The 15,258-nt window shown below is 38.1% G+C and overlaps 1 protein-coding gene across 4 annotated transcripts in view; it reads left to right on the top strand.

Annotated features, from left to right (window-relative positions):
• Positions 1 to 15,258, top strand: part of WHSC1 (Wolf-Hirschhorn syndrome candidate 1) — a 103,944-nt gene that overhangs the window by 76,772 nt on the left and 11,914 nt on the right. For 3 of the 4 annotated variants that reach the window (XR_001414619.1, XM_014966772.1, XM_014966770.1), the window contains 4 exons: positions 10,843 to 10,974; positions 12,039 to 12,162; positions 13,158 to 13,358; positions 14,041 to 14,220. Coding sequence is in view for 3 of the 4 variants with exons in the window: in XM_014966772.1 (XP_014822258.1) it covers positions 10,843 to 10,974; positions 12,039 to 12,162; positions 13,158 to 13,358; positions 14,041 to 14,220 (637 nt within the window). In the remaining variant the exon portion in view is untranslated. The remainder of the gene's footprint in view (positions 1 to 10,842; positions 10,975 to 12,038; positions 12,163 to 13,157; positions 13,359 to 14,040; positions 14,221 to 15,258) is intronic. The other variant, XM_014966771.1, reaches the window with a different exon arrangement.

The following is a 15,258-nucleotide window of genomic DNA, read 5'->3' as shown; positions in this document are numbered from 1 at the left end:
AGGAAAGATAGAAATTTTGAATTGTGTAGGTGGCTTTAAAAACTCTTTTTCCCTTTTGTATTATTATTTAGCACTTACCTAAATGGCTAAATATGTGTGCCCTGAGAGCGTTCATCCAGAGAAATACCTGCAGACTGTTAAGGGAAAGAGTTAAAAACAGACACAATCATGCAATGATGAAAGCCTTGCACAGCTAATTGCATAGGATGTAATTCTTCTCAATATTAAATACATTTACTGATTAACTTTTATATTTCTGTGTTCACTAAATGTTGGCTTAAATGCTCTCTTAACAAAAGACAGAAAAAATTCTGCATATTCCACAAGCGTATACACTGCCACAGGCAATACTAAGTGGATTCTGGTTTGTTTTCCCCTCATTTCTTCCCCCCCCCCACTATATGTGGACAGCTGGTTCCAGAATAGAACCTGGTTATGACTGTTATTTATCAAAGACTGTTGCTCGCTGCACACCTCTTAAATGTCACTCCATTACATATAAGTTCTAGGAAAAGTGTGTGCAGCTGAAAGGCTGCGCTTGGTTTTTTTTTCTTGTTTGAAAAATTATTTGACATTTAAAAAAAAATATTTTGGATGCTTTTTGTTGTTATTGGAGGTATTTTTTTAATGGGGTTTACTAGAAATATTATAAAATTAGTCAAGGCCAAAATTTCAATTGATAAGTTACTTTGGGTGTGTAATTTAGAGGGGAGAGAGATGGGGTGGAAGTGTGGACTTCTGCCTCAAAAACAAACAAGCATTTATAGACCTGACATATTAGAGATTAAAATGTAGGCTTTCACTCCCTTCAAAAAAATTGGCTTTGAAGTCGTTTTAAGGTGGATGGACAGAAACAGTAAGGTGTTTATACATGAATAAATAAACCTACATTTGATATTGAAACAAAATAGTTAATTTTACTGCAGTAAGTCATTTGCTCCAGTACTTCACTGAAATATGATTTTGTTTAAAATCTGATTCTTAATGAGCAACTCGTAGGGCCAGATGTAAGAAAAGTACTCATCACTTCAGAGTCTGCAAAAGCTCACAGTAGTTTTTTACTGCCTATATAAGACTTGGTGTAACCATCCAAAAGCTCATGATATTTGTGAGAAGAGATACAGGTGTTGTATTCTCATTTCTTTTTTTACCTTGGCCCTCCATCCCCCAATAATGTAGTAGGTGCCAGTAGAATGTAACCAGTATTTTTTTAATAAATAAAAAGGCTTTACATTACCATTACTGCTGCATTATTGGCACACTGTGTGTTTGCATGAAACATACCCGCTTTAGCTTTTCGAATTATTTTTGTGGTTATTGGCTGGTTTCATTAAATTGGACAGATTTGTTGACAGCAGATAAGTGTTATAGTCTCCTGCAGATTCTAGGTACCACTTCTGAACTTTTTCAAAGAGACTAAATTTTTTCTAAGAGAGGACAAAATAAAGAACATGTACTACTCTAAATTCTGAGCTAGCCTGCCATTCATCATATCCTCATGAAGTATGAGCTGACCAGCAGATGGCAGTTTAAAGAAGCCTGTGAAAGATTTTGAAGGTGTTGCTTTTACTGTAAGGTCCTTACATCTTCTCTAGACGGAATTCTTTCTTTGTTTTGTAACATCTGGTGTCAAAACAATCTCAGTTGCTGGTTATAGCTACAACTTCTTGTGTTTCCAAGGCCTAATAATGCAAGTTATAATGATGCAAGCCTTAAGTTTTATTCTTTTTCTGCATATTAAACGGTATATTTTTTTTCTCATTATCAATTTGAGGCAGATTTGTTTTATCTGCATTTTTTTTAATGGGTATTAGGATGTATACACAATGGAGAAAACACGTACAATTTTTAAAAGGTAAGGTATTTGACTGAAAAGGCAGTCATGAGACATGTACAACTTGCAACTGAAAAAGTACGTCAGCTCCATTAATCGACCCTGGAGTCTAGTTGCCTTACAGTATACAACTAAAATATTCTAGGCACGCTTATTGAAGGTAAAAATGAATGAGATCCTAAGAACAGGAAGGAAGGAAGGAATTCACGTTACTTTAAACAAACTGCTGCCCTAAAGAAAAAAATAGTTGAAACTAACTTTGCAAGTTGTTAAACAAAATCGGTGTGCTTCGAGCATTTTGTTCTAGCTTCCTTTGAAGATAACTTTCCTTCTAATAATTTTCTCTTCAAAATAAGGATAACATAATATATAGTGCTGCTTTGAATCCTCTGACTTAACAGACAGTTGTTTCCTGTGTTTGTTTCTGTACGCCTATAGATTTTTTTTTAATTTTTTTTTTCCTATTTCAAAGCACCAGTAAGCAGTCAGGGGTACGTTTTTGTGGAACACTGCAAGTAATTGGATTTGTTTCTTGCTAAACCTCTGCTAAAGCCTCTTAACAATTGAAATGACCTGCATCGCCCACCAGATCATACGGTTTTGTTATGATGCTTCTACTTTCACGTGGAAAAAAGATCTAGGCTTGACTCTTGTTCTTTGGCAGCACATTCTGTGTAGAAAATTTAAGTTTCTTATGTAACTATTCTCATCTTGTGTATTACTTAGGCTTCAGAGTGCAGAGAATCTGTTTACTGAATGTTTACACGATGTAGGTTTTTATTCCACATCCCCTACCAAAGCATCATGAGTATCTGTAGGCAATTTTATAATGTTTTAAAATGTTCTCAGAGTTTTAATTAACTTTCCAGGCAAATTCAGAAATGCATAATATCCTTATCTGAAACGTCTAACTCCTGCTAATAATAAAAATGAAACTTGTCCCAGGCCGTCTTTTTTGCTATTATAGTACTGTGTACATTTGTGGCACCGCATACTTAAAGAATTTATCTAGTCTAGCAGTATGGGCCAAAATATCATTCTTCATTCAGTTCAGGAATTCTTATACTGAAATAAAGGAAATGTTAACTGTAACTCAATTGGCTCTGTCAGTTTTTCTGTCTCCGTGTGGGTGCACGATAGATTGTCTTTTGAATACAGTCTGATCTGCTGTTTGGATGTTGCTTATTGACTTACATAAGTTGTGCTTAGATTAAAAAAAAAAAAACAAAACAAAAAAACCCGCAACCCTGTAGCTGCTGAGATTTTGCTAATAAGAAAAAAAAAAACCAACCCCAAAGTGCAGTTGGGGTTTGTCTCTGTGGAAAGAGGTTGCTTATCAGAACATGCCTACTCCAAGCTTTCTAGAGAAAGCTCTTAGCCAGAGCAGACCACTTCCTCCTGCCTGACTGTGGTACAGCAATCACCAACTCCAAACTCGCATCAGGAAGCCTGAGCTCATAGCTTGTAAAACTTAGTTTTAAGCAAAGTGGAACTTAAAAGCCAACAGCGTTCAGAAGTCATGGAAACATGCTTCTAAAATGCTTCTAAAAAGATGCAGTCTATCCATTAAAGATAGCAGGTGACCCGAGGAAGGACACCGCTCAGGCCAGTGAGTGTCTTACGACAACTCCAAAAGAGTGGTGGGTCACTCTTTGTGGGCCTTGTCTTTTATGGATCCTGCTGTGGCGGTGACTTGCCTACCAATAAAAAAAAAAAAAGCAGAAGGAAATAATTTTCTGCCATGCCTAGTTTTCATTTTGTGTACCCCTAGCTTTAAAATAAGAATACATAGTGGATTTTGTTTCCTGTGATGTTCTACTGCCAGGACTATAAAACACGAGATGCTGGGGGGAAGCAAGGGGAAGCGGGAGGGTTAACTTTTTTGGCTCTGGAAAAATTTGCCCTTCAGTTGTTTTTTTAGCTGCTTAACACAACATGACAAAAGAACACCATTGTCTTGAATATGATTAAGACCAAAGCTTGTATTCTTAATGGTTTAGAAGTGCCGTTACGCAAGCATATATGAGTAATATAAGAAGTGTTTTTTATAAGACTGAATGAGTTAGGAAGAATTTTTTTTAATGAAAATTGCACTTTGGTAGCTAGAAAATTCCGAAAAGGTGTGTGACTGGTGGAGGACATTCTAGTGTGGGCACCATAGATGCATAAATCCTAGCAACTTTTTCACTCAAAATTTCCAAATTCATTTTGAACCTCTAAACCCTGGGCAGGGAAAGTTTGTCTGAATTGGATCTAGGAGAGGAGAAATCCTAGTGAAGCCGATCAGAAGTATGACTGCAGATCAGATGAGTGCAGCCATTTGTTTTTCAGACCTGGAATTTCTGAGCTTCTTTTTCCTCAGAATTACATTATCATGGTTTTGCTGGCACTGGTGTTTACTATTTGATTTTTGGAGCTGTCTGAAAGAAAGTAGAAAATTTTAGATGGAGGAAAAAAATTTTTTTTCCTCAAGTGGGTGAGTGAATGGAGCAAATGTCCACTTAAATATTTCACTTCGTCCTCATGTGTTTCTTTGAAATACAGTGTCATTTGAATTTCTAAATTCCAGGCTATCCTTTCTTCTATCATGTATTGGTGTGATTGGAAGCCACTGAGAATATGTCAGTACCTATCTTGGTTTTTTTAATAAGTGAAATTTCAACCATCCAGATGTGGAACTAATAATACCATTTGCAAAGCTCACCCACGTGATTCTAGAAATATGCAAGCTGAGTGTACATACCAGCTTGCATCCAACTTTTTTTTTCTTTTTTTTTTTTCTTTTTTTTTTTTTTTTTTTTTTTTTTTTTTTAAAAAGCCAGAGGGAATGAAGAATTGGCTCACGTTTCTGCTGAGGTGTGTGGCTGAGACTGGAATGAGGTATCTGGTTACAAAAAAGTCTTAAAAGGTTGTTGTAGATGTGAACTCGACATTTAGCCGTACCGAATGATGTGAGAAATGTACCGAATGATGTTTCCCTCTGATAGTGCTTATCCTTTCACCTTTGAACACTTTAATTGATGGTGCAGTGAACTATACAGTTAACTGGAACTCAGTGTTGCAGCTGAGGAAGGTCTTGGAGTAGGAAAAAAACATGTGAGAAGTGATTTTGTACACAATGCGTCTGTCAAATCATCTTCCTACCCCTTCCTACCCCCCCTTAATCTTTTTAGAGAGCTTCAATCAAAACAAAAATTAAGAACATAAACATATAAACTCACAAAATGCACATAGCTGACTCAATGTAATTCCTTCTAATTCTCCAGTGTTTTAAGTCATATTTTAAATGTACAGTTGCACACATTTCCTCCTCTTTCCTTAGCCTGCCCAGCAGCCTCCCTCAAAACCAAATCCTTATTTACTCAACATAGGAGAAGGAAACTCCATTATTCCACAAACAGCCCTTGCAACTGTATGTACACCGTGTATCCCTTTGGCACAAAACGGGAGCAGTAGTTCAAGAAGCAGCGAAAAAAAAAGTAAATCTCATCCTTATATTTAGCAGTTAAATAATTAACCAGTATCCAGTGGCCGTTGCTGGTGTAATCTGCCTTTATATGGCAAACACTGCAGTATGCAAAGCTGTTAAGAATTCAGTTCAAAATTAATGCTGAAAATTGCTTTTATAGGCATTCTTATATAGTCTTTCTAAAAATAGCTTGATGTTTGTCTGAAAGGATGCGTTAAACACTTCTTTTGGTTATTGTGAACTTTAGCATGTAGTTAAAAAAATTCAAAATACTTTGGGGATACGAAGTCTTGATGTGCTGATTCCTGTACCGTTGTGGGTGTGAGTAACTTTTGCCCCCAAAAAAAAGTTGTAGTAGTATAAAGCGTATGATCAAAATACTTCGAGATGAGTAGACCCAATTCTTAAACTAATGGCACTTTGCCTTTCACAGATAAAAATATAATGCTAAACCCAAATAATTTAGAGATGCCAAGATTTTGTCCCAGTTTGACTCGGTAACAATTTTTCCAATAACAAAGCTATAGAGAACTTGAAAAAATGTAGTAATGTGTCCTTACATGTTCCCTTTGAGTCTCGCGCGTGTGAGCAGTGAGTAATAACCCATGCACAGGGGAAGGGGAAGGGAAGGGAAGGGAAGGGAAGAGTGCCTTGGGAGCCTGACGGTAAATCTGTCCCTTCCGTGAGCAACCGTGTTCTGAACCCCATTGATCCCTGAAGGAAGTTCATTTTGGCCCAGCCCAAATGAAAAGCGAAGTCTGTGATTTGGTTTTTAGGCCAGTTTTCTCCCCTTTCTCTCGCTCGTGCATGCGGGTGCGCAGTTTCCAGTGGAAAGAGCTGGATTTGCTTTCCGAAATCCCGCCCGGTTGCTCGGTGTTCAGGCAGTACGGTATGAAAGCCTCTGCAGGCGAGAGCTTGCAAAATACTGTTGACATTCCATAATTGAAGGAAATGGGAAGGAAAGCCCTGACTGATGTGCAAAATGTAAGGTTTGATGGTGCTTGAGATGATGGTAACTTCAGCAGGAGAAGAGTATCTTCCCTGTTGCAGCATCAGGAACTAATTGCTAACGAAAAGTGGAGGTGATTAGAGAGTTTGGGTACGATTTCATTGCAGAAACTTGCCACTTGCTGAAAAAATAAATCTGAAGTGAAGAGCCTTGCCTTTTTTCCCCTAAGTTTGCCATCTTAAAAATATTACTTCATCTTTATGGGAAATAAGAAGTTACTCAAAATGTAAAACGGAATAAAATAGCAAACTGGCAATCATTACAAATTGCTCATTAACAGGCTTTCCCACTTAATGTAAATGTTGATTGCTTTGAACCTTGTCCTGAATATCAAAAGAGTTAATTACATGTAATTTACTTTGCTAAGGAGATTATATTACAAAAGTAAGGACAAGACAAGCTCTGGCATGATCACGAGAGAAAGATTTATGTTTGTAAATTGGCAATTACAGAAGAAGGCCCCCAGAAACCTGTGCTGATTTGTATTGAACGCTGTGATTTGACCACTTGTGTGCAAACTGTTAGGCCTTCCATTATGGAAAGCTGTGTTAACGAACCACGAAACTGTAATGTTTAATTTTAGAGGTGGCTGTTCCACATCAGCGTGAACTGATTTTCAGCAATCGTCGTGTAAATCATCTTTAGTTAGTGACTGTTTCAATAGAAAGGTATTTTTATTGTGAAACTTCAGTGTCCCCCTGGTGAATCGGAACCTCTTAGTGCAGCTGCAGCTTGCTTGGGGTACAAATAGAGTTTTCCCAACTGTCTCATGCTCTACCTGTCATTAGGTTCTAAGTCCTTTCTGAGGAATGTTAAGATGAAGGTTGTCTCTTCTATGCAGGCCTGAAGGGACAGGTGCTCGTTTTACTTCCCTGATATTTCCAGTGGCTCTTCTGGGATAACATCAGGAGCTGAGGTGTTGAATTCTGACTCTCTTCACAGTGGGAGCTTCCCAAAAGATGGTTATATAGAACAGGGATTACTTGCAAAAGGGGATGGCTGGTAGCGAGTGTTTTGCCTTTTGCAAGATATAAATAAGACAAGAATAGGGTCAAAATCTGAATTATCTGAAGAAATGCTTCTCTGTCTTATAACAGTGAATCTGCTAGCCTCCCCCTTTTATTAGCCCCCTAAAATTAGCCAATATGAAAACTCTGAGCTGATGGTGGAGTGGATGGAGCTGTGCATGAGTTACACGTGACGTGGCTGGGGGATGTGATGGCTAAATCTTTGGTCGTGGTAGCAGGGACTGAGAGATGTATTGAGCAGCAGCCTGCATCAGGCAGTACAAGTATATTGCTGAGCTTCTTAGGGATGTATTGATTCTTAGGAGTTAAAACAGCCCACGAGCAGGTATCCAGGCTTGCCTGTGTAGAGCAAAACCGGTGTTTAATAGAGCATTTGATTTGTGAAGTGTGGGAGCCTCCTGGCAGCTGTAAAGGAGAGATCTTGGAAGATGCTCTCAGTCTGGTAGCCATACGGCTGATCAGCTCAAGGTATTTTGTTCATGCTACGGGTGTTGGTGTTCACGCTTGAAATCCGTCATTAATCTGTAGGTGGGTGTAAATGCCAAGTTTTATCTTGAATGGGCTGATAGAATTTGGGTTTTGTGGTTACATTTGTGATGTAGAGTTTGATTCTCGCCAGCGCTGCTCTTTTTTGGCTCAGCAACTGTTTAATTTAAATGAAGGGTTGGTGCATTAATTCCGAGGCAGTAGAATCTCATTTCTGCAGGCAAGTGGCTGCCAACCTGTGGTTCATAAACGACTGGGATTTTGTGACCTATGTCTAGGGGATTTCTGAAAAACTGTCATCTGCCAGTAGGGTTACCTTTCCATATAGAGGTCTGCATCCTTTATTTGAACTTTTTACAAGTATATAAACCAAAGAAAAGCTAGGAAACCATTGCTCTGAAACAAACCTTGTTTTCCTGTGACTGAATGTATTTGTGACTGGGTATGTTCTGTTTCTCTGCTCTGCCTTCAAAAGTAGTGAGCTGGGGAAAGAGGAGTGCTTTCCTCAAGGGCAGGACTGTATAGCTTTTGCTGCTGGAAAGAAGGCTCTCAATTCTTAAGGTGTGCTCCACACATGGTTTTTCTCAGGGTATTAGGTGTGTACTTTGTGGTGTGGGGAAAAGATGGGGGGCAACCATAGTGTCAAGTTAATGTAAGACTGCTTGTTTTGTTTAGAACATGAGGTGTACACCTTTTCTTAAGTAGAAAAGAAATGCAGATCTAAGACCTTCTGGGTTTTTTTTTTTTTTTTTTTTTTTTTCTTCTAAACATGACTAATTTGGGGCTAGTTGAAACAGGAACATGATGAGGCACTAAAAATGTTAGAGCAGTGCGCTGCTTATACTAAGTAACATTTCTGTGGGAATAGTTTAAACAGAAATAATCATGTGTGTAAGTTTACTTAAACCAGAAGGGAAAATGTCTTTGTGTTTTTGCCTTTCTTTATCTGCCCCGTCCCAGTAAGAACCGGCTGCTCCTGGCCGTGCACTCCGGTTGCATTTGCAGTTTACTATTTCACAGCTCCTTCCTGGGGAGAGAGATTTCCTGGTGCCTGAACAAAGCCATGATTTTACATGTAGTTTCTTTTAACCACTTCTGAAAGGGTCGGGCAGAATCTCCAAATCCCTCCAGCTGTAGAAATACTCAGAGGTGAAGTGTGCGTACGAATCGCTTCGATAGGAGGCATTTGTGCAGAGGAAATAAATGCATTTACACCCTTGCAAGTAATCTGGGGAAAAAACCCAACAGCAACCAACCAACAACTGTCAATGAGATCCAATGTACAAAATATTTTTAGACACGGTCAAGGAAAGCAAGTATTAAACGGAGGAATGCAAGTTAGCTGGCGGCAACAGTGAGAAGTAATCTCTCAAAACCAGTGTTTCTAAAGGGATTTTATAATGACTAATGCTAGGGCTGGTTCGACTTCACATTTCTGTCTCTGATTTCAAAATAAATCACTTCTAATAAATTTGCACAGTCCACGGAGATTGGCTGATAGGGAGGTTGCACGTAGCTGTCTCCATTACTCGGTAAGCAGAGCTGTTTTTGATAAACTGTGTTTTACTGTAGATAAATATGAGATCGTATGTCCAAAACCAGCCAATTCTTCATATCAAGCGGGGTGTCTGTATCCTGACAAACGGCCATTGGCAAAATGATCTCTTGAGTACCCTGGCAAGTTACAGAGACATTCAGTGCTGTACTGAAAAGACTTAGGGCGATACTTGCTCAGTGGAACAGAAGCGGTGAAGAAGAGTAGCGCCTTGGTTTCCTTTGGATATTGTACTCCTGCGACTTGTAATGAGCTATTGCCTCCAGTTCTCCTGCCTGATTTTTCAACAACCTTTTTAAAGTACAGATAAAGTTTAGAGAAAACCCAGCAAAATTCTCTTGATGCTGGAAAACGTTCCTTAGGGAGAAAATTAGAGGGTGTTCCAGTTTAACAAAAAGGATTGAAATGGGCTTAATTGCAGCATGCTTCTACAAGAGGAAAATGTCTGGTTCCAAAGGACTTTTAATGTAGCTGAGATACCCGGAGAAAGTGTCATCAACTGTGAGTTGCAGTTAGATGACTCAGAAGGGACATGAGGCAGTGTATTTGATTGTGTGTGTGAATAACCACTAGAACAAGCTCGAAGAGAAGTGACAGGTTTCTTGTGCAATTCCAAATGGTGATGCTCTCCTGGAGAATGTACTTAGTGAGACACAACTGACTGAGTACTATCAGGGGGCAACAGTATGAAATTCTGCATCTTAACATGAGATAACACAAATGACTTGGTTGTCCGTTCCCTCCCTAAATCCTACTGAGTGGAAATCTGCCCTATATTTTCTTTTTAATGTTACTTGGGTTGTTTTTTTTAAAGTAAATTATGAATACTTTATAAATCTTCCATCTTTAATAAATCTATATCTATAGTATAAGATTTATCCATAACAGGGCAATCTTTTGTAGTATTTTCGATTCATTGGTGACTATAACATTCCTTTTAAAACATATTCAGAGAGAAACTTTTTTCTTTCTTCCTCTCTTCTATATACTGTTCCCACCTTCTTGGAAGATATTTGGGTCAGAGACCTCCAAATGCAGCTTGAAGTTTACCAAGTTTCTTTCTAAAATTAACTGTTAATCTCTCTTAAACACATATTCAAACTTTAATCAAGGGTTTTGAAGATATCCCTGTGTTACTGCCTAGGCACTTCTAGCTAACTGTATTACAGAACTGACTATAAATAAAATGCCATATTACAAAGGTTTAGTGTTACGGTTTTGCTGCTGTTGAGTTGGTGAGGATAATTGCTATAAAGTCCTTTTGATGAGACTTCCACAGATGCACACTCTGGTTTTAATCAAGTTTTTTTTTGTAAAGATGGGGGGGGGGCAAAGTCAAACGAGTGTGCCTCAGTCTGCTAGTCTGAATTGCAGTCTGTTTGCTTCCTTCAGTTATTATTATTATTATACAAAATTGACCATATGTGACTGCTTTCTCTAATGCCTGTGTTTAATCTTCAGATCTTCGATGGCCAAGGAGACGAGCGGTCAGAGTCTCCCTATGAAAGTGCTGATGAAACTCAGACTGAAGTGTCTATATCATCCAAAAAATCTGAGCGAGGAGCAGGAACAAAAAAAGAATATGTGTGTCAGGTGAGAGACGTTAGCTGGGGCAGAGAGCCATGTTTTCTGAGGGTTCCTAGAAAAGGTCTTTTTTTAATATAAAAATGACAATATTAGGCCAGAAACAGGTTTATCGTGTGTGTCTGAGATGTCTGTTAGCAATGAGGGCGCCAAGCCAATAAATGGAATTCTTTATTCCTCATTATTTCTCTTCTTAATCTACAATAAGTGACTTGGCTGTTCTGCTTGAGTTTCCAGATCTCTTCAGATAAGCATAATTTGTACCTCAGAGTAAGTGCATGAGTGTTGCCAGGTAACTCGTTCAGTGACTGAGAAGAGCTGCTGGCTTACCTGTTATAATGAGGGAGAAGTGAAACCCGGTGGGTTTGGAGCTTGTGTGTGTTTTGAGCGATGGCAGTGATGCAGTGGCGTGCGTGGGGCACGCTCGTGGAAAAGCAAAAAGCTCTCTCAAAATATTCCAACAGAGTTCTTGGATTACGAAATGATAACACAATACAAATAGACAGATCAAATTTGTTTTCACGAGGCTGGGCAAGCAGTTATGTTTCCATTTCTTGTACATAGCGATGATGAGGCTATATCCATGTTTAGATGTTGGGTAATCCCTTAAATTCTGCCAGCATTATTGTTCAGTTCATTTTTAGTTATGCATGTGTCATTGCTAACCACTCAGACATAGAAGTATCATTGTGCCACCGAGATTAATTTCCTTTTGCCAAGGAAAAGGAAAATAAGGATGCTTTTTAACCCTACTCAGATGCATCAGCGTGCTCAGGGAAAATTTCTTAAAGCTTTTTTTTCTTTTTCTTTTTTCTGTCAGATTGTATTTACTCATGAACCACGGTTCTATGAGTCATATTTCTAGCGGTTTAATGACTCCCATTAGCTGTTTCGACTGGAAGCCATGTGAGGGCATGTGATGATGCTTGTAAAATTATCTTTCACTTGTTAAAATTTTATTTCAACAACGGGGAAAGAGATTTGGAGGAGCAATATATGAAAAGGAATAAAGAAAACAGTTTCTTCCACATATGAACTGTTCTTTAACATTCAATGCCTTTGTGTTGTAAAAGCTGTGTGAAAAAACAGGTGATCTCCTACTGTGTGAAGGACTTTGCTATCGAGCTTTTCATGTGAGCTGCCTTGGGCTCTCTGGAAGACCAACAGGAAAATTCATTTGTAGTGAATGTACATCAGGCAAGTTCATCCCTTTCTATTAATAATAATAATAATTTTTTTTTAAAAAAAGTTGTAGTCTTCCCATACATTGTTCTAGGAAATCCTCCTGGACAGAGTATGTACCTTTGGAGAAACCAAAGTGGTGGGAGTTCATGCAGTAACATTAAGTGTGCCATGTTTTAGAAAACTCACACTGTTTTCAGTGAGAACTTGGCTGATTTAGTCTGAATTCCATTGCTTTAATAATTGCAGAATATTTGTTCTCTGAGTACAAGTATTTAAAGTCTGTCACAAAGACTTAAGAAATCCTAGGAAAAAAAAGCAGCAAGTGAAACTTTTTAAGTCCTTTTTCAGTCCTTTGTCAATCTTTTGCTTTTCCTATTAAAAGACTACCTTATTGCTATTAATTTCATTTGCTTTTAATCCTATAATAACTGCTTGGAAGTTCTTAATCTTAAAACCTTACATAAAAGATTTGCGTTCTTGCTCATAAGCCCAGTTGGGTACACGTGCTGAACCTTGCTGCAACAGGGCTGCTTCGAAGCAAAGCTGTTCCAGGCGGTCCAGAGAGGAGATTAGAGGATGCTTGTCTTTGCTTTGTGGACCTACTTCAAATTTCACGGGATCACAGACAACCCATCATCCTATTTCATTGCTTTAAAAAAAAAAAAGAAGTATATGTAAAAAAATTCACAGTCATCCTGGCGTACTGAGGCTTATAAATAAGAACGTAAATGCAGATCAGTGAGGCTTTGGGTGTTGTTTTGTACACTTTAATTGGTTTGCATTGTAACTTTATTTTACCTGTATCTGAACAGATTAATATTTAACACTAAAGAGTTAAAGTAAATAGACTGCTGCATCGAATAATAGAATTTGATTTGTGTTTGTTTAAAAAAAAATAAAAAAAAAAAAGCCACTCCCCTGTGCATAACAAGAACTCACAACAGAAGCATTTTAAATACACAGGTTTGGATGAAAAATTAAATTATTTTTATTACTTTTGCCACTAGGTGTGCATACCTGTTTTGTCTGTAAAGAGAGAAAGGCAGATGTGAAACGCTGTGTCGTATCCCACTGCGGAAAATTCTACCACGAAGCTTGTGTGAAAAAATTTCATCTTACGGTGTTTGAGAACAGGGGCTTTCGGTGTCCTCTCCACAGCTGCCTAAGCTGTCATGTTAGTAACCCCTCACATCCACGAATTTCAAAAGGTAGTTTCATTTTACGTTTTTATGACTGATTAATTAAGTCTGTTTATGGTACATTAAGGTAAGGATTCTAGCTGCTAGCTGCAGTTTTTCAGGGATGTATGGACTATTGATTGATACAGAATTTTCTTTAAATAACTATATAACAAGAAATAATTGAATAATTTTAGTCAGCATTAGTATTTACCTTGTTTGTGTTCTTTTTTAAAAACAAATAGCTTTCAATTATCATAGTTAAGCACGGTTTCTTCTCAAGAGAGAATGAAATCTAGAATGCACATGTGATGAGGAGAGACAGGCTGAGCAGAGTGAGGGCGAGACCTGTGAACGTACAGAGGCTGCAGCAAAGCCCACCCAGTGTGGAGACATTTGATTCTGTGCATAGATTTAGCTTTGGGCAACATCTCTAGACAAAATTGCGTGACTGAGGAGAGAGAGCTTGTCTACCCTCCTGTGCGTAGTTAAATAAGCCTTCACATTTTAATATGTTAGTGCTTTGAACTCAGCGTAGGGTTCTTAAAAAACCTTTGTGAATTCGGTTTTGTTGCTAAATGCAAATGCGCAGACTTGAAAAACGGAATGGATTTTTTGTGTGTGTGTTTATATGGGCTACCTCAGGCAGCACTACTGTTTTGTAGCTCAAAGTTTTGTTCAAAAATAACATGGCAGTGTTCTGCTTTGCTAGGAAAGATGATGCGTTGTGTCCGCTGTCCTGTCGCATACCATGCTGGAGACGTTTGCATTGCTGCGGGATGTGCAGTCATCGCTTCCAACAGCATTGTTTGTACCAATCATTTCACTGCCATGAAAGGAAAAAGTCATCACGCGCATGTCAATGTGAGCTGGTGCTTTGTGTGTTCAAAAGGTAAACTGATGTAAACCTCCTTCATAAACGCAGCGTCGAAACTTTCAGGCTTCAATTTAAATTATATTTTATTAATCTGTTTCTAGATAATGATTAGAAATGTGGTATATTAAGTTAGGCTCTGTCAGGTATTGAAATAACTTCAGGTTGGCTTGTGCAGCTTCAAGTTTTTCAGTATCCTTTTTTGGCAGATATAATGTATTAAAGAATGTTTTCACTTGGACTTTGTCCAGCAACCAGAAGCCTGATTTAATTCTTTAGCAGAGACACGTAATGAGAAGTATTTCTCTGTTCTTTCCCCTGCGTTCAATGTACTGAAGCTTTTTGTGTTTCTTTATTGCTAATACATAATATTAATACATAAATATTTTAAGAGTTGCCTTTACTTTAGCAGCAGACAGCAAATTGAATCAGTATTAGTTGTTGATGGGAGTGCCACTAATTAAGGGTGTTTCGGTTTACATTATGCAATAAATTTATTTCTTATTGAGAACCACAAAACGCATAGTGCTGATTAAACTGTAGCAGTGAAAGTTTACCTGATTTGTTAACAAATTAACATGCAGCATAGCAGCTTTTAAGCTGCAGCTAACTTTCACTTGGTAATTGATGGGCCAAGCTAACAACCTCATTCTCTCCCCCCAGGGAAAAAAACATAAGAGAAATCTGTTGCTAAAATCTTGCATACAGTGAAATCTTAATATATATTAAATTATGTTAAATATATTGTAGTCATTAAAGTAAAACAAAGTAATTAGAATTTGCGGTGCATTATTCTGGCTTTTTTTATTGCTAGCTGGCTTGTTATTTTGTATGTATTACTAATCTGAGTCTGCCTGGCATTCAAATGAGTAAGGACCTTTTGGGTTTTGTACACAACTAAAGGACGTGTATTTGTTGCAGGCCAGCGTGTTTTAACCATTTATTTTCTAACTGAAGCTACCACATGTGTATGGCACTGCTTTGAGCCTGGCTGGAATGCAATCCTTTTGGTTTTGTCTTGATGTTTTTCAACCTTTTTTTTTTTTTACTTCCCCC

The sequence above is a fragment of the Calidris pugnax genome, unplaced genomic scaffold (assembly GCF_001431845.1).
Source record: "Calidris pugnax isolate Ruff unplaced genomic scaffold, ASM143184v1 scaffold14, whole genome shotgun sequence".
Classification (NCBI taxonomy): Eukaryota; Metazoa; Chordata; class Aves; order Charadriiformes; family Scolopacidae; genus Calidris; species Calidris pugnax.
Note: the sequence above shows the minus strand (reverse complement) of the source record. Positions and strands in the feature narration are given on the sequence as shown.